General features: G+C 41.6%; 1 protein-coding gene across 3 annotated transcripts; it reads right to left on the reverse strand.

The window, feature by feature from the left end:
* LOC117448702 (S-adenosylhomocysteine hydrolase-like protein 1) lies at positions 1-9,117 on the reverse strand. 3 transcript variants are annotated; one of them, XM_034086057.2, is made up of 18 exons: positions 8,984-9,073; positions 7,314-7,450; positions 6,943-7,054; positions 6,375-6,512; positions 6,173-6,273; positions 5,602-5,704; positions 5,405-5,499; positions 4,687-4,793; positions 4,454-4,570; positions 4,303-4,366; positions 4,129-4,217; positions 3,928-3,998; positions 3,751-3,845; positions 3,100-3,198; positions 1,894-1,962; positions 1,672-1,750; positions 1,452-1,572; positions 1-1,367 (listed from the first exon to the last, which is right to left on the reverse strand). In XM_034086057.2, exons 2-18 carry the CDS (start codon positions 7,368-7,370, stop codon positions 1,361-1,363), a joined length of 1,524 nt encoding a protein of 507 aa, XP_033941948.1. In that variant the 5' UTR covers positions 7,371-7,450; positions 8,984-9,073; the 3' UTR covers positions 1-1,360. The 3 variants fall into 3 exon arrangements, with proteins under 3 accessions (XP_033941948.1, XP_033941946.1, XP_033941947.1); XM_034086055.1 differs by lacking the exon at positions 7,314-7,450 and having other exon boundaries at positions 8,984-9,117; XM_034086056.1 differs by lacking the exons at positions 1-1,367; positions 7,314-7,450 and having other exon boundaries at positions 1,448-1,572; positions 8,984-9,117.
* Positions 9,118-24,320: the final 15,203 nt, after the last annotated feature.

A 24,320-nucleotide genomic window follows, 5' to 3' on the forward strand; every position in this document is an offset into this window, starting at 1 on the left:
ATCGAGGAAAACAGCTAGATTTATTTAGAGAATAATTAGTTACGTAGTGTCTAGCATGAAACACAATAACACAGGCAGCTAGTGAAGCAATTGTGAGTATCAGGGGATCTGGTATGAACCAAACACTTTGCCCAAAAGCTAATCCAAACTAAATTAAAAGAATAAGAACGTTTATTTTTATTTTAACACAATTAATTTTCAAGCAAGTTAAAACGGAATTCAAACCAAAAAAAGGGGCAGCAACCTTTAAATATAACATTGCGTGTAAGTGCCTGATATACACACACACACGTCCATCTGCCATAAGATCCTGGATTTAGCTTTTTATTTAGCTTCCAGGCGTACACTTAATTGAGGTGTGTTATTGAGTAGGATGTTCTACTGTAGATCAGGTGTTGGTGCTAAATACTTAAGCAGGATGTACAGTGAAGCCTTAACATTTCACGAACATAAGTAATTATGCTCATCATTCATGCTCACTCAAAGACGAAATTGCTGTTACGTCCCCTGGTGGGGAAACAGTCATTTTACGAGGCTCTTCAGCATGCTGTAGGTCCTGCTGCTCGGCTTTAAGGTGGCGTTAAATGTTTAGCTCACTTTCCAACACTTAACACAGGGATGTATGTACAAAAACATTTTATTTGTAATTGTTAACAATATGTTTATATGTTACAAAAACATACAAATCTAAATTTAAATAATGAAGAGATTTAACATTTAAAATGTATTTATTTAATGAAATGAACTATTATTGATAACATGATGTTTTAGATGAATTTCTATGAAAGGTCTCAAAATGTATTGTAACAACGTTTTTACATTCTTCGCCCTGTAGGTTTGACCATAAATCATTGAAAAAAAGTATGATTTAATATAAATATATATAGACCTGTGAGGTTGTGTCTTTGTAATGAACATTGACATTAACCTTAAAATACTGTCCATGCTGTTGTAATGGTTTTACACAATTGGGAAAAGCATCAAGTATGACTAACACTACTGTTCAATTATTTCTTATCATTCTACTTGTGGTCTCCTAAAAATACATTAACGATTGCTGCTCCGGTAAGTAAATTATATTTTCAAACAATTGAATAAATAATTCCCATTCAGAATTTGTATGTATTTTTTACTATTATGACTTGTTAACATTCAATTAATAATTCAATGTGATTACATTCTTGATACTATTAACATTCATAACCAGAAATAGTTGATTACATAAAACCCATACACAAACAATCAGTCAAAGTTTGTGTAACATCGTGTCTGTGTCATTGTGGGACTGTAGAGGGCGTCAGAGCTCTGTCTGCAGGTTTTCATCCAATATCAAATCCACAATAACTTTATATCCAGAGGGTTAATACCTAAGGAAAGAAACATATCTATGTTACATGCAAACAATAACATGGATGTATTGATTATTGTAAGAAAAGTGTTCATTTCCTCACCTGTAGTAGTTGGGTTTGTAGGGTCCATGTTTGCTGATGCCCAGGTACTTGCCCTGTTCATCAGTCAGCTCTGTGAGGTGAGCATCAAACGTTGGCAGGTGAAGACTGGCCACATATTCATCTGCAATTTGAAGAGGCTTTATTGTGTCTGAATAAGATGATATTGAAAATATATATTGAATATCATATATATATTTGGATAATCAAGCTGAGGACTTGCCCATTTTCTTTGGCAGCAGGTAGACGTCCTGTTTGTAACGTCCTTCTGGAGCACTGTAAAGCTCTATGAGAGCCAGAGCCTGAGGTAAAAGAGCAAGAGTTAAAGGAATACTTCCCCACAAAAAGATTCTTCCTCTGCAATACAATTAGGGAATAATGAAAGAGTTCCAGTATTTTTCTAAATAAATCTCTCATGTAAATGACATAAGACATATTATTATACCTGAGTCGTAGCAGTGATGGAGAGGACGAAAGAGGGCACTGTGGAGCAGCTCAGATTCAGCAAACGGCCCTGAGAGAAAATAGAAAATGACTTACTGTGATGTAGAATAGCCTTCTGTCTCTCCTGCTGCAGACCTAATCCAGTTAGGAACCAAATACTTTAACAGCAATCAGGTAAATCTGTTATTGGTGCTCAAATCATTAACAAATAAGCTTTTGACCTTCAGGGCCACCATAGTAATGCTAAGGAATAATTTAAAGTCAATTTAAGAAGTCAAAAACCTTTGCTTGTGTATATAAAGTTAACTAGCTTCACCTTATTTAGAATGATTGGCCACTTTTCCAAGGTCACTTTTAAACACAGATAAAGAAAAGCATACATTTTTTAGGGGGTCTTGGTCTTGGATTGATATGCAGTAGGCCTACTTGTCTTGTTCCAGTTTAACCAATGCATGCTAACCAATGCAAGGTAGCCACTGCATTCTAACAAGTGCATGCTAACTTAAGCTTGTAACAGAGAGCTAAAGAGCTGTGGCAGTCTGAGAAAATCAAACTCCAGTCAGCCCAGGTTGGTCTAACTCTTTTCTGTTTATGCATTTCTCTTGACCTTTAAGCTTCTCTGTTTCTTTAGCATTAGCATTTCAACAAAGTATTATGCAGGAATGGGTTTATGTTTGAATGGGTTAGGCTAACTATTAGCTGGCCAGTTAGTTAAACATTGATAGGAAAACATTGCCAGCTCCCTGTAAGGTTAGTGTAGCTCAAATAAACTAGGAATGTCAGCAGGTAAGTATAGAGATGTGGAAAAGACTTCACGAGTATGCCTTTTCTTAGAGTTATTGCATAGAAAGAAAAATCGCTGGGCTGTCTTTAATGCTGACTAACAGGGATAGCTTGATGCTATGTGAGAAAAGTAAAACAAAAACATACATTTACACAACAATATCGACCTTTTAAACATTAAAAAAAGCTAGGGTTACTTTAACTTGAAATCATTTAAATTGATTCTGAGGTCAGGTGATTCATGTATTTTGTATTGTCTGTGTAGTAAGCAGGACAATGTGCATGAGGTCAGTCATTAGTGCAGCAGCCCCTTCATGATGGCCCAGATCCTATTTCAGAGTAAACTGTGGGGCTATTCTTTAACATAAATAGGTTTACGTACGTTATCTCTCGGTGCTGGTGTAAATAATAACAGTATCATCACCTCAGCCAGCAGGACGATTCTCCTGCCATCAGGCCAGATAACATGATCCACCTGAGGCCTCACACGCTCCCACCTCAGCTCCGCTGTTCGTAGACTCACCTAAGAGAATGAGTCACACAAAAAAGCTTCATTTTTACAGTTTAAAGTAAAGTACATTTACTCAAGTACATATTTAAGCTTATTGTTCTTGACTTGAGTATTCTCATTTTATGCAGATGTATACTTCCCCTCCACTAGACTTCAGAGGTAAATAATATTGTCTATTTACAGCTTTACTGTAGTTACTTAAGTTAAGAAACAAGGTTGTAGTGTTCATTTGTGTGTTAAGAAATTCCTCTTTGTGGTAATTATAGTTTGGAAATAAATGTACTGTGCCACACCTGTTGTGATTACTGATGTGTTGTAAATTGATTTACATAAATATAAAAAAATATATATAATTTATTTAGTTTTCAATAACTTCCATGTCATGTGACCCAGTAACTAGATTTAAAACAATGTGTCCCACTCATCCAGTGTAGTACTACAATGCTGCATTGACTTGGAATCATTGGGTCACATAACATACAGTCGAAGGAAGCTATTACTTTTCAATAAGAACTGGATCATACATCAGAAAAACACATTCATTAACACACATAGAGTTCATACCAAATCTATCTCAGTGTTGGAGTGTCCCATGTTGCAGACTATGCAGCCATTCTTCATTCTGTCCATATGTTCCCTACCAACCACGTTTTTATTGCCTGCAGAGACAGACATATCAACTGGGAACTGTTTTGTTACTTATATGAGAGCTCATATTAGTTTGTAGAGAACATCAATTACCTGTGCATGTGATGACCATGTCCACCTGTCTGACCACTTCACCCAGTTTAATCACTCTGAAGCCATCCATGCTGAGAGGGGGGGGGGGGGGGGGGGGAGAGTCACACTTTTGTTTATGTCTTGATGTTTTGCTTCAATGTGCCATTGAAAGAATCAAACAGACTTTACATCTGTGCTGATAAAAGCTTCCTCTATTCATACCAGGCCTGAAGGGCACAAATGGGATCCGCTTCTGTGACGTTGACAACAGTACCCAACGCTTTCAGAGCAGCACAGCAACCTTTGCCAACCTGAAGGAGGAAGAAAAGAGGATGTTAGAGCTGCTTTAATGTACAGTATGTCACAATGTCCAGCAGCGCTGGGAGCTTTACTGACCTCCCCATATCCGCACACCACCACCTGCTTTCCTCCAAACATGACGTCAGTGGTTCTCTTCAACCTGACAGAAGAGTTCAACACGGTCAGGCTGCTGCTCTGAATTGTACCAGTGCTCGTATCTGTATACGTTTAAAAAATAATGTATTACCCATCCAGTACGGACTCCTTGCAGCAGTAAAGGTTGTCAAATTTCTGCTTAGTCACTGAGTCGTTAACGTTCATGGCCGGGACACACAGCCTGCCTGCCTTTGACAGCTGGTATAACCTGAAATATGAGGGCAGACACACGTGTGATGTGGAGAAGATAGAAACCCCATAGAGTCCAGTAGAGGGCTCCGCCTGTGCTTATATAACATATGCTATATTTTGTGTAAAACCCACCGATAGATTCCTGTAACACTTTCCTCCACGATGCCTTTCAACTTCTTGAAAATGCTCGGGTACTTCTTCTGGATCCAGTGGGTTAGGTCACCTCCGTCATCCAGGATCTGTGGGGGGAGAAACACAGCTAAACTCAATTAAGACCTTTGTAACAGCAATAAGAGGCACAGTTTACCCAAACAAAAAATAGACTTTCATTTCAACTTTACTATCTATCAGTGTGCTGACTGTAGGAGATTGGGCTGTAGCTCAGATAATGTTAAATACATTTTAGTACTTGACACTTAGAGCCTTGAATAGCCAAATCCATATATCTTAGAATGTACAGTATAATTCATATTCATACACCTTACTGCATTTTATGTATAGAGAAAGATTGCTACAGTTTTTGTCTGACATGCATTATTGGAGCAGACTGTGCAAACTATGTAAAGGAAATAAGAAAAATAATATTACATTACTTTAACACAAACAAATCCCTAACTAAGAATTTTCTTATTGCATTTTTAAAATAACTACACAACAAAGATCTTTGTAGTCATCGTTTTTTGTACAACATTTAGAATGGGTAGATTCTTAATTTAGTTGTCAAGTACCACTGGTTTAAAGGCCACCAAACCTCATTTCACTGGGTTGAACTTATTTCAGTTTCATATCTACAAACTTTCGCTTCTAAATATTTAAATGAATAACGAGTCCTGTCTGCTGATATCAGTACCATGTTGGGCTGCCAGCTCTCAGCTCCGACACACCGGTCAATACACCACCAGAAGTCGTCCTCTGATTCTCCTTTCCACGCAAACACTGATATGCCTGAGATGAAGAGAGTATCAATCACTTAGTTAAAAAAATAATTGTATTGATATAAAAACAGATGAGCCAGATTGGAGGAGGAGGTGACACAGACAGTCGTACCTCCTTCAGCCAGAGCAGCAGCCACAGCGTTCTGAGTGGAGAAGATGTTACAGGCCGCCCAGCGACACTGAGCCCCCAACCGAGAGAGAGTCTCCATCAACACCTGCAAGAGACCAGCAAATAAAAAATCCTAAATGGTTCAAATATAAACAAAGGACGAGAAATGTAAATGCAAACAGATATAGATATATTATAAAACCTACTGTCAAAACTATTACAAACATATAGTGAAAAAAGGAAATGGCAAATCTGAACTTAAAGTTGGTGGTAGTATTGAGCATTCATCTTTCTACTCAGACAGACCTCATCTTAGTTCACACAGGGAACTTTATTAAAAGCTAAATCTAGGATCGAATAGCAGATGGATGGGGGGTGTGTGTGTGTGTGTGTGTGTGTGTGTGTGTGTGTGTGTGTGTGTGTGTGTGTGTGTGTGTGTGTGTGTGTGTGTGTGTGTGTGTGTGTGTGTGTGTGTGTGTGTGTGTGTGTGTGTGTGTGTGTGTGTGTGTGTGTGTGTGTGTGTGTGTGTGTGTGTGTGTGTGTGTGTGTGTGTGTGTGTGTGTGCTGAACTGACCGCTGTCTGTGGTGTGATGTGTGTGCAGCCCATCACTTTGGCTCCTGCCAGAGGTTTCTCTCCTCCTGCTCTTTTCCTCAGGATCATCAGCGCTGGCATTTCTGAATAACAGCAGCCAACAAGACACACTCAATTTGGTACTTGGATGATTGCTACATAAATGTATAATCATTACCACTTGTGAGGACATGAACAGCTTTACCTTGCTCTGCGATCGTTATTTCTCTGCGTCCAAATTCAGCTTGCTGGATGTTTTTGATGCAGAAGTCAGAAAGGCCTTTTGAGGTCGCCTGAAGTTTGTCTCGGGGAGAGGACTCGTCCTCAGAGCTCTCGCTGCACACTGAAATAAATTGTATCAAAAAAAATCTGATATAATGTTGTGTCCAGAAGCAGTAAGTTGAAGTATGAAAGAGAAAAAAACATGGTTTTTTGGAAAGCTTTAAACGTTATGAATCGGCTCTGGTTTTCCAGTGTTGATTGTTGTGTGTTTGGAGTCAGTCTGTAGCTAGTTGATCGTTTTTATCTGAGCCTTTGAAGTCTGTATAAACTCTGGCAGTGACATTTGAGAAAGGCTTACAGAGCCGATTAGGACCAAATTAAAGAGACTTAATTCTTCAGGAGACTTTTCGTTTAGCTGAAGGAGAAAGCACCGAGGATAATCCCCCGGGGCCTGCGGTTCTCGTGTCTTGGGATCAGAACCAGCTCAGTTTATGTATCAGAGACATGTGATCAGACTTAAGAGCGTGTGTGTGATTTTCATGTTGCCATACCTGAACTGTAGCTGTCAGTAGACGACCGCGAGATGGATCTAGACAAAGAGCGACGACCTGTATTGGCGGGACGTTTGTTGAATTCGTGCTTCTGGTCATTGAACTGTATTTGCTGTGGAGGCAAAAAAGAAGAGACACAAACAGATGCAATAGTCAACTAAGTAAATCAGTTGTAATTTGACTGCAGGTCACAACCATAAAGTCTTTGCAACTTCATGCTTGAAACAGAACTGATGTTGTAATGAAATTCTAAATTGGCAATTGCACATCAGCACCCTTCACAGCAGTCTTTCTTGTAAAGGACCCCCTTTCTAAGTCACTATCACCATCTCCCTCTCTTCTCTTTATCCCTGTATCTGCTGCTGTCTCACCATTCGTTGTGGCTGTGTGAAGGCTGGGCTGCTGCCACACGAGTCCCACTTGTCCATGTCCGCTCTCTGGCTGCTCGCCTGCCTCTGCTGCCTGTGCTTCAAGTCCAGCTCCAAAAACACAGACACACTGACCCCACCTCCCAATAACATGCATTGAGCATTTGGAGCTTTAGGACCACAGGTTTTTTGGATCATTTAGTACGAAACTCTGCTCAAAAATGATAGTATGGAATGACCGTATACTGCATGTACATCATACTCCTACACCCTACTAAATCAAATCTTTATTTTGAGCATGAACTTCACTCATTTTACACATACAGGTCAGTTTACTCACACCAAGCGCTACCCAGTTGGTTAAAATGGTTCTATCATGTCTCTTACGTCTCTTGAATGGATAAAATAACCCTCTTAAGGAGCGCAATGTGTTGGTGCTGTTGCTCTTCTCTTTGACCCCTCTGCTGTGCCAAGGCCTCTCTGAAAGGTCATTGCATTCCCTCCATGAATTTTAAAGTACGTATATTGCTCAGTTGTATGTCATGCAACTGCTGTAAGGATAATAATGTGTAACAAATGACATTCATCACTGTTATGAATCAAACCGAGGCCTGTAATCCACGTTACAAGCAATTATGCTTGAACTGTGATGAATGTGTTTTCTCCGGAAGTTTTTCCTTGTACGATGTGAGGGTCTAAGGACAGAGGGTGTCGTATTGTCATACTGATATTCTGTACACACTGTGAAGTCCACTGCGACAAATGTAACATTTGTGATATTGGGCTATATAAATAAACATTGATTGATTGATTGATTGATTGATTGATTGATTGATTGATTGATTGATTGATTGATTGATTGATTGATTGAACTGCTCCTGAGCGTTTATAATGAGGTTCTCTTTTTCTCTGACTTCAGTTAGATTAATAACCATTATAAAGTTGTTCCCATAAGTCAATCATAATTCATTTTCTTCATAATCCCCTTGATTTTCATTGGTTGATAAAGTATTGGAATAAAGCCTCAATTGCTCCACTTTGCTGACCAGATTGTATGTGTAAAGATCCCTGACTTTCAGAAGAATCAATAAAATACCACACCAAAAGTAAAAACACATTTGTCATGTTCATCAATGGACTGGTCTGAGAGGTGTAACTTTATTTTTGTTCTCAGTACTGCTCACTTAAAAACAATCTCTTGAATACTGTGTGCTACTCCCTCAAGCAGCTGCTTAATCCTTAACATAAAAGACATTAAGCTGTGACATTAGGCAGTGGGAAAGTTTAGCTAATGTTTACAAAACCATCTCTTAAAGCGCTCCAACCAGCTACTGTTGACGTTCAATGAAATAAGGCACAATAAAAGCTTACACACTTTTAATCAAGGTGGAGTTGTGTAAATAAACCCCTGTGGGAAACCAATTATGCATTTATGTGTTACCTGAAAAGCCTACATTTTTTGGAACCATTTTTGTGTGAGTAACAGTCAATAAAACCAAAGGAAATGGGCTGTTGTGATTAAAAATTGATATAAAGGTTTATTTTTCTAAATGTTTATTTAATTGCTCACATTTAAAACAACCTAATGGTAATTCAAAATGCAGACCTGGATCGCTGCCCTCTAAAAGGAAAAACAAAGAGAAACAGAGCTTCTGAAACAAAAGCAGTGATACCTTGATGCAGATGGACTGCACGGCCTCCTGGTCCTTGGCTTTAGTTATGTTCACTAGGCTGTAAACTTTCTTCATGCTGGCAGAGCGGCTCTCACACTGACTGCAGTAACTCTGCACAGCTGCGCGCTCGTGCTGATGAGAGTTCACACAGTGACGCTTAACGCCACACCTTCACCCATTAACAGGCCCAGGTGGGAAGAGAAAATAAATAAATGGTGTCTTTGTGAGGCTTGGGAAAGTATGCGAGAACAGGTTAGAGATGAAGAGAAGAAAAGAGTTGTAAGGAAACTGAAGCTCAGTGAAGTGTTACTTGAGGCCACAGATGGAAGGGAGTGTGTAAGTACACTCTGCTCTCAGGGTATACATTAAATAGTAAATGTACACACATGAACATACATTCATGACAGAGTTTTTTAGGGATGGATAAAGAAGAGTACAGCTTTACTGATAGAGGAGCAGCAAAGTGAACAAACACAAGCCTTATATATATATATATATATATATATTGTTGCATTCAGGGACACAGAAGGCAGCGTATTCTAGGTTTCTTTAAGTTAACAAATAATAGAGCTGGACTAATGTAAGATTAATGTAGAATATTTTCTCTGCAGCTGTGCAGGGTTGCTGGAAGTCTCTTAAAGGCAAATTCCAGTGATTTTACACATGATGATCAGTAAACCTTTCATGAAAAGTACAGCACATAACTGTTAAATAATGGCTTCTGCGACACAAATATGACAGATGCGAGCGGGCTACAGAGATTGTTAAACTCACTTCTTCCCAATTTCATGACCCCGGACACCTTTTTTAATTCTTAAACGTGTAGTCATCACGCTTTATCTGAAACTCAAGTCTCAAGTGACATTCAGCAATTCATCAGATTTCACACACCGCCCTTTTAGAGACACAAAAGGCTTTATACAACTTTTTTTTTCACAGATGCAGCAGTACACCCCTGTAAACAGACTTTGATGTGTGAAATCGGCATACTTCCCCTTTAATTATTCTCTGTGATTTCAAAGTCACACAATGAGTGAAATATGTGTGAGTGCAGGTCAAACATTGCTCATTGCAATTTAACTCATTAGTGTATGCCGACTCACGCTTCTTATTATAGATGCAGGTGTAATAGATATGACAAGTCATGGTTGATGACCTTCCGGGTCTGTCCAGCAGAGGGCGCTTGTAGCTTGCCACGGGTGCATAATACATTGGACCTTGAAGCAAGCTAAAAACGTCTCTGTTTCCTTGTCTAATATTTCCCCCAAATTAGGTGAGTTCATCCGTGATAAATGTTATATGTGTAGACTGTCTGTGTGTAATATTAATGTGAAAAGCACACTGTTGGCGTGATAGTTGTTAGAGGGTATTTTTGGAGGGTTTTTCTGGGTTCTTGTTGTAGCTGTGTATGCTAGCTTTGCTAGCGCCGTTAGCTATTCTAGCGCTGCTAGCTATGATGGTGCAGTTTAGCTCCAAGAAGGACATTTTGTGTGTTAAATTGGATATATGTTTGCAGTATGTGTATTGTTAGTAGTTGTTTTATGTCAAGAATCGATGTTTTGTATTATACAGAGTCAGTGGTGGGCCGTCAGGGCCAGCAAGGCATTCTCTGCTGGCCTAAACATCATCAGAATATAAATTTAATTTTGATATATTTTTTCCACAAATATGTATTAAATTATTCCCCATAGTCTATTCTTTTCATTTCATAGCTTTCCTCTTGGTTGCGCTGCTTCCAGCCTCAGAACAAGATTTGGAGGGCTGGCCTTTATGTTAGAGCTTTTATCCAATCATATTTCAGCCATAATGTGTTACCAGGGTCCAAGAAATCTGCCCTTAGGCCTTCAGAATCAACAGTGCGGGCGCCTGTAGCTTAAAGTGAACGGAAACAAAACTGTGGCGTTAACCAATCAGATTTTGAGTTGGCGACAACGGGCCAGCTAGCAGGCGTACGATGACGTCAGCACGTGCACGTCTTTTGATTGGATACGCACTATTGAGAGGCAGAGCTATGTAGAGCTAGCAAACTGAACTTGAATTTGAACGAGCTAATGTGTAGATTTCTACAAGCTGTTTTTTTTCAACCCACAATGGCTGAAGGAGGAGAAGAGATCGATTTGGTCGCAGATATAATTACAATGTCATTTTCAAGACAAACTTTTCAAGAAAAGCTAGACATTGTGAGAAGAGAACGGCCAACCCCGACGCTAGCGAGCCTATCACAGCGGGGAAAAGGGTTTGTCCGCCACTTTCAAATCACTAACTACGAGCGGTACCCCTGGCTCACAGCCTCCGAGAGGCACTGCAAATTGTACTGCTGGGAATGCCTGCTATTTGCAAATGATCGATTTGGTGTTTGGAGCCACACTGGATTTGCAAACTTGAGTTGTCTAACCAAGGCAGCAACGAGACACCAAAGCACGGCTGGGCACTTACAAGCAATGGTGCTTTTGAAAACCTTTGGGGACACCCGAGTGGATCTACAGCTCAACGAACAAGTGCGCCGGGAAACGGAGCTCCACAACGAAAGGGTGAACAAAAATAGGGAAATATTGAAAAGACTGATTGATTGTGTCCTGTTTTTGGGTAAACAGGAACTTTCATTTAGGGGACATGATGAAAGCGCCAAGTCCAGAAACAGAGTAAACTACGTGCTTAGCGCTGATGGATTTAATGCACGTCTGGATGATTTTGAGTTTTGTTCTTTGCTTGAAACATTCAATGGGATTTTTAAGCATTCAGATGTGCTCTTTGGAATACTACAGAAACAAACATTGGATGTACAATTCTGTCTGACAAGGGTGAACGAGTTTTGTGACACAATTGAGCGAGAGAGGTGCCAGTTTCGTCAGATCTACGAGGACACAGCGCGCATCTCAAATGGTCCGAGTGCACGCAGAGGCCCACGTACAGCACAAGGAGACCTTCGTGCATACTACCAACAACTCCACAGCAATATTCTGGACAACATTCTTTGCCAGATACGGAGTAGGTTTCAAGACCACGAAAAATGTATGTTTCTCTCCCTCCTGGACCCCCAGCACTTTCAGACCTACCGGAAAGAATTCCCGCAAACAGCCTTAGCCAAATTAACACAGAGTCACGGAACACTGTTCGATCTGTCCCGGCTAAAAACAGAACTGACTGTAATGTATGCCATGACTGATTTTGAAGGGAAAAGTCCCACTGATCTCCTTGATTTCCTTAAGCAGAAAAATCTGAGTGAGAGCATGGGGCAGCTTTACACATTGGCATGTGTGGCAGTGACTATCCCTGTGTCCACTGCTTCTGTCGAGCGGTCATTCTCGGCCTTAAAGCGAATTAAAACTTATGCCAGAAATTCTACTGGACAGACTCGGCTTTCATCATTAGCCTTCATGTCTTTAGAAAATGACTTATTGGTGGAACTGAAACGCACAGATAAACTGTACAACAGAGTCATTGAAGTCTTCTTGAGGAAAGAAAGGAGGATGGATTTTGTGTTCAAATAATCAGTTGTTTTGGTGAGTACAAAGCATTTTATTTTTTATTTTAATATATTTTTGTCATTTTATGTCGTTAATATTAAATCAATATTAACGAATTAATATATATGTAATTAAAATGACAAATATATAAAAAATATATGTTTGATGCTTCTGCAAGAGATATAGAGATGTGTGTGGCGCACTGGCTCAGCTGTGCAGTAAAAGTACTCAAGGAGACTTGTTGAATTGTTTTGGTTTAACCTTTATCAAAGTGGACATTCAGGGCTAGGAATACACTTTCACCACTGTCGCAAATATACCCTCATGAACAAATGCAAATTAATTGTTTGTTTTCTTTTCTTTTCAGTGAATAGTTTGTGTCTTTATCGTCACGTTTCTTAAATGAAACTGCTTTGGGTGCGACAATGCGCTGTTTAGTGAACAAACTTGTTAAAGCTCACATACTTTTGGTGGACTTAATAAAACTTTGTAGACTAATGCCTTAAAAGCCCCTTTTATTTTTAAGTTTTGACAGTATCCAAGCGATCTTAAAGCTGGTAGTTTAACACTCTTAATTGTAAATGCGGATATATTGATTATAAATGCTTCGGAAATATTAATATAACTCTGTTGTACTTGACTATGTTAAGGTGATGCAACGCCCGGTTATACTGCGTTTCTGTCTAAATGTATAGTTTCTAGAGCCATGGCGTCATAATGATGGTATTAAGAGGTGGAATAATTCAGGTAGGACTGTGTCGGACATCACTGAAGGCCTAGGTGTGAAATGCACGGCCCGCCACTGTACAGAGTGCTATGAATGTGTACCATTTTATTGGTTGGCATAATACATTGGACCTTGAAGCAAGCTAAAAACGTCTCTGTTTCCTTGTCTAATATTTCCCCCAAATTATCGACCGGTCGATCGCGGGGAGATTCCCAGTAGGGTTGCCAGAAACTGACCATGATCAAAATCGATTATTCGGCAGCCCTGTCGAATAATAATCGATTATTCAACCGACCCCCCCTCCCCGTGGGAGAAAAAAAAAAAAAGGAATTCCGTTGTTTTCTTTACTGGAACATGTTTAACAGTACAAACAACAAACAAGCATGTCATCACAACGACGTGGCCTTGAAGTGAAGTTGGTAATGGCCGGCTGTGCTGCGTCTTTCTCTGTAACCTCTTTGGCGTGCTTCGCACTCAAATGAGAATGCATTGTTGAGGTTGAGCTGTGATAGACCAACGTCTTTTCGCAGAGCTTGCATTTAACTTCCTTTGGACTTGTAAGTTCGAAGTAGTTCCACGAGGAGGAACTCTTTTTACCTGCCGCTTTGTTCATCTTTAGTCGCACGTGTGAGGGAGAGGGGGGGTGGGGGCGGGGGCGGTGTGTAGCGTGCTGCAGCAGCAGTCTGCTCTGCACGCAGGCTTCCTCCAAGTTTACAATAAAATCGATTTTTAAAAATAATATTCGATTATGGAGACTGTAGCGAATATTCGAATAATCGAATAATCGCTGGCATCCCTAATTCCCAGTCGATCGCGAGATGTGTCTAAAAATAGAACAACAATATTCTGTTTTATCGTTAATGTCCTATAACATAATCTTCCTGTGCCAGAATAATGCCGGGGCGTGGCTAGTGGGCAGTGCACTAATTCGCTAACGTTGTCCGTGTCAACAGGAGTGACAGTCCGCACACAAACAAGACCGCAATTATGGCAGAAGCAAAACATATAGAATTTTAACTCCGAGTGGGAGGATGATTATTTTTGTATTTATTCCAATTCAAAGTCCTTCTGTCTCATCTGCAATGCGAGCGTAGATTTATCGAAGAAGAGTAATTTAGGAGTGGCATTTCAAAACAATGCACAAACGCTCCGAGACGGAATTCCCTCCTAATTCTGCCCTACGCTCCCAAAAGGTGAGGGACCTGAAAGGACATCTAAATGCACAGCAGTCCATTTTCACCAGGCCCAACAACAAGAGCAAGGCTGCTACCATAGCATCTTATCGTGTCAGTCACGTTCTTGCGAACCACATGAAGTTGTGAAAGAAGCATTCCTGGAGGCTGCCGACACGCTTTTGGGGGACAGTAAAAATAACAGAAGCATTTCAACAGGTTTTTGATATAATAAAAACTCAAGTTAGATACCGTTATTAATCAGCTGTAAGTTTTAGTTTGTTTGAACTTATTCATTATAATTATTGTACAAAATTGTATAAGAATGCAAACTTAAATTGATTATAGTCTATTATCAATTCAGGTTAAGAAACTAGTGTTGCTTGCAGTCTTTTTTATTGCACTGTTGCAGCAGATTCCTGTAGTTTCAGATCTGAGTCGTCTTATTAGTAAGCCTAATTTATACTTTTGTAGCAACACTATTTTTATATAATGGCAAAGAAAGGGTTCAGAGTCTTTTCTTTTTTTCCTGTGTCATATGTGGCAGCACTGTTCAATGTTTCTTGAAAACATTACCCACTGTAGTGACGTGTGAATAAACTCCAACTCTGTATCAACAACACTGTTGTGTAACTTCAGTTAAATACTTGTATGTGTGTAGATTAGAAAGAGGTAAGATAAAGGATCTGCATTATTTTATGAAGTATTAATCGTACAAAGGTCAGTTTTATACAAGTAGAAGTGTGTATTACCTGGTAGTAGGCTGTCAGTAATGGCTACGCCTCTCTATTTGGACTGGTAGATCTCGGCAGACTAGCAACTTTAAAAGTAGCTCTCGGTTCAAAAAAGGTTGGGCACCCCTGGTTTAACCCATGCTCTAATGCAGAAATGGAGTCAGAGATGGAAAAATTACAGCTAGAAATAATCGGAAAATTGTGTGTGCTCCCCAGAGACACCTTGGTAGAGTTATGTGACTTTCTAATCATCGCAGGTCCAGAGCTTGAGTTTGTTACAGGCAGGAGTCGAACAGCTCTCATGACATTGATTTCAAATCACATACAGAGGGATGAGCTTGAGGATAAGGGAATGTCTGAACTCCTTCATTTTCAAGACAAAATGTCAGAACTCCAAGCTGTTACAAGTGACACACAAGTAAGTGTACAGGAAAGATTGGCAAATGAGGAAAAGATTAAGAAGGATCAAGAGCGGGAAAAGATAATGAAAGAAATTGAAGCCTTGCAGCTGCAGTTAGCAAGTACAACAACAGAGAAAGAGAAGAAAGTGAACAAAGAAACACACAATATGTCTTCTAGCCAGGACACAGCACAGCCATCAGCCATGCACACCCCCCATGGTTCAAGGAATTAAAAAATATCTGGCCAAATTGGTGTGCATGGGCAAAAAGATAAGCTTACTTTTTCAAGTTGAGCTCGCCAAATTGAACATGGACTCAGTAAAGGGTTTCCAGAACCTGAGATTGTGGATGCAGTGATAAGAGCCATTTCTCCTGGCATGCAGCTCCGTAGTTATTTGGAGGGGAAAACTAACTTGACCTTACCAACATTGAGACGTATACTCCGTTCCCATTACCAGGAGAAGAGTGCAACAGACCTCTATAAGCAGCTCACCTCTGAGGTTCAGGGCATCAAGGAAACCCAACAGAACTTCCTTATCCGAGCTTTTGACCTGAGACAGAAGATTTTGTTTGCCTCCCAAGAAGCTGAGTCAGGTCTCAAATATGATCCATGCTTAGTGCAGAACATGTTCCTTGACACTGTGTTAACTGGTCTCCAGAGTGATAATGTAAAATGTGATCTCCAACCATACCTTGAGCAGACTGACATCTCTGATGAACTGTTATTAGAGCGTAGAGCGGATGAATGCAGCTTGTGCCTGTGAGCAAGAGACGCAGAGTAAAAGAAAATTGTTAGGACAACAACGCCCTGTCATGATACATGCAGCTCAGTCCAATGATGCTCCTGTTGAAAAGATAGAAAAACATTGTGCTCAGAAAAACATAGATACAATCCCTCCTATGGTACTCTCCCAGCTTAAAGAGATAAGATCTGAGATGGCTCTACTGAAAGATCTTAGAGCAGAAGTGTCTCAAATCAGAGAGTCTACACAGCAACAGCCACAAGCACAAGGGCCAGATCCCACATCAGTTCAGCAATTCCCAGGCCATCAGAGGCAGGGACTGCCACAGGGACATTGGTTCACTCCTGGTCCGGGACACAGAGAAGAAAATGCGCAATATCATCTGAGCTTTGACACACAGCGCAGCGTTCCACCACCAAACCGTGGGCGTATGAGTGACACAGTAATGTCTCAACAATGCACACATTGTGGGAAAAAGGACGAAAAAGTTACATTTAAACAATGTGCCTATAAATATGTACTTTACTGTTCTAAACTATGTCAAGTGGATGACTGGGCTGTGCATCGAGAAAAATGTGCCCCGTCCCATTGCATGACCATGAACTCAGCCCCTAAAAGAGAAAAACAGACTAAAATGGTTCCGTTAGTTGGAAAGAAATACCTGATCGACTGCTACATCCACGGTAAATTGGTTCAAGCCTTATGGGACTCAGGCTCCCAGGTCACAATTATTGATGAGATGTGGAAAGAAGTACACTTACCTGACATGAGACTAAGAGACATTTCTGAGATTTTGGATACGGCAGACACACTTGACATAGTGGCAGCAAATGGGGAGAACATGCCATATGCAGGTTGGGTGGAAGTCACCTTTAAACTAGCTCCAGAGAATGCACCTTCATTAGAAGTTGCTGTCCCCACACTGGTAATGAGAGGTAACAAGCTTGTTCGACCAATAATAGGCTCCAATGTCATTGAGCGCATCATAGGCAGCAAGCTGAAACAGTCAAACACTACTGACAGTGAACAGCTGGGTGATGCAGTAAGGGCAGTATTCCCTGACCTGGAGCCAACTCAAGCAAAAGCCTTTGTGAAACAGATCAGTGCTGAACAAACAGATGAATATGTTGTCAAGACAAAGAAACAGAGGATCAGCATACCAAAACATACATCTGTCCAAGTTCAGTGCCAGGTGCGGATGCAGTCACCACAAGATAATATCACGCTAGTGTTTGAGCCCGATGTGAACCCCCGCTGGGCAGAAGGACTCGAATTCTGCGACACGCTCGTAAAGGTGAGAAAAGGCACCAAACCATCCATTATTGTGAGTGTGCAGAACCCTACGGACCATGAAATAGTGTTGGCAGGTAGAACTGTGATTGGAACTGTCCAGCAAATTCAGGCAGTGTACCCAGCCTCAATACTAGAGGGGTCTCGCCCTGCATCAAGCACGATTAATCACATCAGAGTTGAAGAGAACCAAGCTGCTAATGACATGGGATCCACCTGTGAAGCTGAGCCACCTTAGTGAGCTAGAGCAAGAGAAAGTCCACCAGATGTTGAGAGAGGAGTCTTCCTCCTTTTCACAAACAGATGATGACATTGGCTGCATCGAGAACCTGTAACTAAGTATATCGCTGAAAGACACAGAAGCTGTGGCAAAAAGATACATTTCTGTGCCTAAGCCGTTATACAGAGAAATGAAGGACTACTTGCATGACTGATTGCACAAGGCTGGGTTAAGAAGTCCAACTCGCCATATGCATCACCAGTCGTTTGTGTTCGGAAAAAAGATGGGAGTTTGAGACTTTGTATTGACTTCCGGGAACTGAACAGAAAAACTCTCCCCGACCGCCAACCTATTCCCAGAGTGCAGGACATCATGGATGGCCTTGGAGGAAACTCCTGGTTTTCTCTTTTGGATCAAGGGAAAGCTTATCACCAGGGCGTCATGGCCAAAGAGAGCAGATACATGACTGCTTTTGTGACTCCCTGGGGTCTTTATGAATGGATAAGGATTCCCTTCGGACTAATGAACGCCCCAGCTGCCTTCCATCGCTGCATGGAAGAATGTTTGGTAGGGCTAAGAGATGAAATATGTATCCCGTATCTGGATGACACCCTAGTCTTTAGCAGATCATTCAACGACCATGTAGAACATGTGAGGACAGTGCTACAACGACTACGGCAGCATGGGATAAAACTGAAGCCCAGCAAGTGCGAAGTGTTCAAGAATGAGGTTCGCTATCTTGGGCGAATTGTGTCTGCTGAGGGAAGTAAAATGTACCCTGCTGATACGCTTGCTGTGAGAGTTTTAAAGGAGAAGAGACCAAAAACTGTGGGAGAGCTGAGGGCAGTCATGGGACTACTGAGTTACTATCAACAGTATATTAGGAACTTCTCTCACACAGCTGGACCCCTCTATGCCCTACTTGAAGCAGGCCCTGGAACGGCTAAAAAAAACAACAACACGAGAACAAAGACAGGAAAAATGAAGAACGGAGGAGCCAGCTCACATCAGCTGATAACGTGGACTGACAAACATCAGCAGATACTGGAACAATTGATTGACTGTCTGATTGAGCCACCAATACTTGGATTCCCGGACTTCAACAAACCTTTTATCTTGCACATGGATGCGTCAAACCAAGGGTTAGGTGCTGTGGTGTATCAAGAACAGGGGGGGAAGCTATGTGTAATAGCTTAATGCATCTCACACACTGACCAGAGCTGAGAAAAACTACCATCTTCATTCAGGGAAATTAGAATTCCTCGCTTTAAAGTGGGCGGTCACTGAGAGATTTCGAGACTACCTGATCAGCTCACCTTGCACTGTGTTCACGGATAACAATCCCCTTATCCAGTGGCGGTCGGTAAATATAAACAAGGTAAATATTATATAATTGGTATCAGTCAAATGTATAATCTACAATAAAATCTCGTTTAAAATTGTGTTACGACGATGTCTAAAGTTACTGATAAGTCACATGTTTCCTGCCTGGCCTTGCCCATGTGTCATTACCTTTATACAGTCTATGGTCATTACCCTCTCTCGTCTGGGCGATAAGAAAGGAGCCCTCAACCAGTGCAGCAGCAGCCACTAGCAGCTGACTGTTGCTATCTGTAAACTATGATGCCGAAACATAATTTCAGCCAATCAGCGTCGTCAAATCTGATGATCACCGGGCGCCAATGTCAGCGCCCGGTCCAGTCTGTGAGTAGTTTGGACACTAGTGACTCGTATCCGGTGGGGTGACGCAGTACGGCAGTAGTTGATGAGGATGGCTTCATGTGCAGGTGGAGTCTCCTGACCTCGGTCCCCGCCCAATTCCGTTGAAGAGCTAATCTCCAATCCTTTCGAAAGGAGAAGTTTGGGAGATAAACTGTTGCTTAAAGACCTTGGACCGGACCAACCCGATTTGTATATATGGCAGCAAGCTCGTGAAAAAGACAAAACGTATCAACGAGGCTTCTCACGTAGTTGGTACACCAGAAAGGCATGGCTAGCTGGATGCAAACAGGTAAATGCTGTCTTTTGTTTCCCATGCTTGCTCTTCAAACAGCCGGGGACAGATACGATCTTTTCAGAAACTAGACAAAAGTTAAACAAGTACAAACCACATACTGTCTGTGTCATGGCGAATACAGTCGCTGGTTTATTTACGTCTGGATAGGCCGTTGTTGTGAGTGTGGACGGTCGGAGCATATATAACGTTAGCTTAGCCAAGCTCCATTTAGAAAACACACATTTTAAAAGGGTTTTTCGCCTGCCGTCTGTCTGCAGACTTGTCAAAGCATTCATTCATGGTTTTTACTATCCGGTATCAGTATGTTGTTACTTCGGCATCATTTTGAAACGTGTATTACAATTAAATCACGGTCAAATATGTTCATCTTGTTGTAATTGTAGCCTCCTTGCCAGCGATTCTCTCTCTAGTTTAGCATACTCAGCCCGATTCAGCCTGGTTGTTCCTGGCCCTAGAACGACGATTTTATGGGGCCAGAAAGACTGAATTAGGACACGCTAGCCGGTACTAGGCCAAGTGGAAACGCAACCAAAAACGGACCCCGCACGGCTCAGCACGCTTAAAGCGAGCTCCGTGCTGCAGTGGAAACACGCCATTACATCACCAGAAGTCCTAATTTAAGGGGTCATTTCTCCCAAAAAAATGTTTTTTATCAACAGCCCCACTAAAAATATTTTCCACCAGCCGCCACTATTATCTATGTGTTGTCAACAGCCAAACTCAACGCCACAGGATATAGGTGGGTCGCTGAGCTAGCAGATTTCCATCTTACCCTCAGATATCGTAGCCTTTCAAGAATGCCTTGGGACATTGAAACGATGATGCAAAAATGTACAGAGGAAATGTTGTCTCCTTCAATCGAAGCTACAGTGCAAGGAGTGGAAGCAAGAGATACGAACACAGTGAGGTCCGTGATGGCTATTGAGTGTGAGACAGATGAGAGGACACTGACACCTCTTTCAAAGTCAACCATATGTCAAGCTCAACAGGATGATCAAAACATTGGCCCTGTGATACAGTCCAAACAGCTAGGTAAGAGGCCTGCAGGACAAGAGCTGAAATCATTCAATGCTCAGACTAAATGCTTACTCCGCAACTGGGAAAAACTCAGCCTTGATGAAGATGGCATACTTCACAGAAAGACTGCTTTCAGGACACAACTGGTCCTACCAGAAAAGTACAAAAAAACTGTTCTGAGACAACTCCACGATGAAATGGGGCATCAAGGTGGGGAACGCACAACATCACTTGTTCGAGACCGTTTCTTCTGGCCACATATGCAGCAGGAAATAGAGCACTACGTGTCTCAGAGCTGTGCTTGCCTCAAACAGAAGAAGCCCTACAGAGAGACAAGAGCTCCTCTCACCTCCATTGTCACCACACAGCCATTCGAATTGGTATCAATTGACTTTCTGCATTTAGATAAATGTAAGGGTGGATATGAATACATCTTGGTAATAGTCGATCATTACACACGCTTTGCACAAGCCTACGCCACAATGTCAAAATCCGCCAAGACAGTGGCAGATAAGGTGTTCAATGATTATGCACTGAAGTTCGGATTTCGTCGGAGAATCCACCACGATCAGGGAGGTGAATTTGAAAATCAATTATTTGCACAGCTGAAGAAAAACTGTGGAGTGATGGGCTCAAGAACCACGCCCTACCACCCGGAAGGGAATGGTCAAGTTGAAAGGTTCAACAGAACGCTGCTGCAAATGCTAAAGACACTTCCTGAAAGGCAGAAGTCAAGTTGGAAAGAGTCACTGCCTAAGCTCATTTATGCATACAACAGCACTCACTGTGATGTTACAGGCTTCTCCCCATTCTATCTCCTGTTTGGGAGGTCACCAAGACTGCCTGTTGACTTATTGTTTGGCTTGACCCCTGAGACAGGAAATGCAGACCATCAAGAGTATATGAGGAAATGGAAACAACAGATGAAAGAGGCATATGAGATCACAGCAGAAAATGCAAAAAAAATTGCTGAGAGAAGCAAGAGAAACTACGACAGCAAAGTAAGGAGTTCTGTACTACACGAGGGTGATCGTGTCCTCGTCAGGAATCTGACACCCAGAGGGGGAACAGGTAAACTGCGGAGCCACTAGGAAGATTGTATCCACAAAGTCATCCGTCAGGTTGGGAAAGACATGCCCATCTATGAAGTTCTGCCGGAGCAAGGGAAGGGTAGAGGAAGCCGGATACTACAACGTAATCTCCTGTTGCCATGTGACCATCTGCCCTTAGAGATACAGCTACAACCTGCAAAGTCAAAAAGAGAAATTACAACTAGAACATGTAGGGACAGAGAACAACCACATCAGGACAACGATGGAAGTGACAGCGATGATGACTGTGAATATTATCACATGCCCAGGGTCCAACCTCTGCCTGTAATGCAGCCTCAGGTAAATACCCACAGAGAGGATCCCGAAGTGGAAATTACAGAAACCTCCCAGGATGTAGAGCATCATCAACAAGGCATACCCCAGCTACAAGAGGCTCAGAACATCACCTCCGCAGGTGATGTTCTAAATGAGGAGGACATGATGTTCTAAATGAGGAGGACATGTCAGGCCAAGGGGCTCAAGAGGAGATTGCTTTGGGAGAGAGAACACCGGCACCACTTTCACCTGTTCAAAATGAAGATAGCAATGACACTGACATTGGATTTCAGCGACCTGTGAGAGACAGACGTCCTACAACATTCTTCACATACGATCAGCTAGGCAATCCAGTTTGTTGCAGTGCTAGCATCGTATACTGGTACCCGCCACTGCCCTATGCTACAGTGCCAGCCATAAGTACATGGATGACTCCGGTACAGCAGTTTAACTACCAGCCTGTTGTTCCTGGGTACTGAAAGATATGCCTATACACAGACACACACACACCAGACATACTCATGGACTTTTGAAGAAGCGTGCAGAGTGATCACATACACACATATACACTTCAGACACCTATGGACTGAGGAAGGAAAGCTTGGTAGACACAACCATATACACCACACACAATGATGGACTTTCTACTAAGTCAAGGGCTTAAATGTGTAAATTGAGTGTGTACACTTTTGCCAAACTGAGCAGTGTGCTTAATAAATGTTTATAGATGTTGCTGACATGTAGGCCTAATATTGTGGATTATAATGTCGGGACGACATCTGTTTTGAAGGGGAGTGTGTAATAGATATGACAAGTCATGGTTGATGACCTTCCGGGTCTGTCCAGCAGAGGGCGCTTGTAGCTTGCCACGGGTGCATAATACATTGGACGTCTCTGTTTCCTTGTCTAATATTTCCCCCAAATTAGGTGAGTTCATCCGTGATAAATGTTATATATGTAGACTGTCTGTGTGTAATATTAATGTGAAAAGCACACTGTTGGCGTGATAGTTGTTAGAGGGTATCTTTGGAGGGTTTTTCTGGGTTCTGTAATTGTTGTAGCTGTGTAAGCTAGTATACGCCGTTAGCTATTCTAGCGCCGCTAACTATGATGGTGCAGTTTAGCTCCAAGAAGGACATTTTGTGTGTTAAATTGGATATATGTTTGCAGTATGTGCATTGTTAGTAGTTGTTGTATGTCAAGAATCGATGTTTTGTATTATACAGAGTGCTATGTGTACCATGTTGTTGGTTGGCATAATACATTGGACCTTGAAGCAAGCTAAAACGTCTACGTTTCCTTGTCTAATATTTACCCCAAATTAGGGGTTCAACACAGGCACCATATATATTGACATGTCTAACAAACCAGTAAAACTGCTTCTCACCATGTCAGTCTTCTGAGCTTCAGTCTCTTCTGTCCCCGACGCCTCCTCCCTGTCTCTGTCCCAACTCTGAGGTGTCCTCCTGCTCTCTGCTGCCTTCAGCATCTGCAGCAAGTTGGGGCTGCATTTTACTGACTGATCTTTGTTGTTTTCCTCTTCCTCGTCTCCATTCACCACATCCTCACATGGTTCAGGATATTCATCAGGTAGTGGCAGTGTCTGGTCTATTTCCTCTGCCATGACTCCACTGGCAGCCAGGAATGATGTGAATAAGATTCCTGCTCAGGTGATCTGTCAGCAGACCATACCCTGCCCACATAAATCTGATATTTCCTCCTGAAAGGCGTCTGTTTACTCTAAACAGCAGCAGTTCTTGGGTTACTTTGACTAAATGTAAAGTAGATAATAAGACCTGGATACAGTGCGTAAACTAAGGGTAAACACTGATAGGAGGACGGCTTTTGGAAGAAGAGGGAAATGTAGCTTTTGTATAGTGGTGTAACTTACTTCAACCAAATAGCCATTAGGTAGACTCCAACATATTCTCATATAGTCTTTTGTACTGAAATGTCTTCTGTAAATGTTAAGGCAAAGCGCTTAAAGCCTCAGGCGTTTACCTATGGGGACGCTTCTTGTTTTGTGTTGTTTTTGACAACATTGGCTCAAAATCGCTTTAATCACAAAGACATAATGTGCAATGCAAACAGAAGCTTTATACATTATGAACAAACAGGGTTAGGTGTTTACATTACAACATACCAGCATTAACAGTGACCCCCTATGTGTCGGGTAAACAAC

Source organism: Pseudochaenichthys georgianus, chromosome 6 (assembly GCF_902827115.2).
Source record: "Pseudochaenichthys georgianus chromosome 6, fPseGeo1.2, whole genome shotgun sequence".
Classification (NCBI taxonomy): domain Eukaryota; kingdom Metazoa; phylum Chordata; class Actinopteri; order Perciformes; family Channichthyidae; genus Pseudochaenichthys; species Pseudochaenichthys georgianus.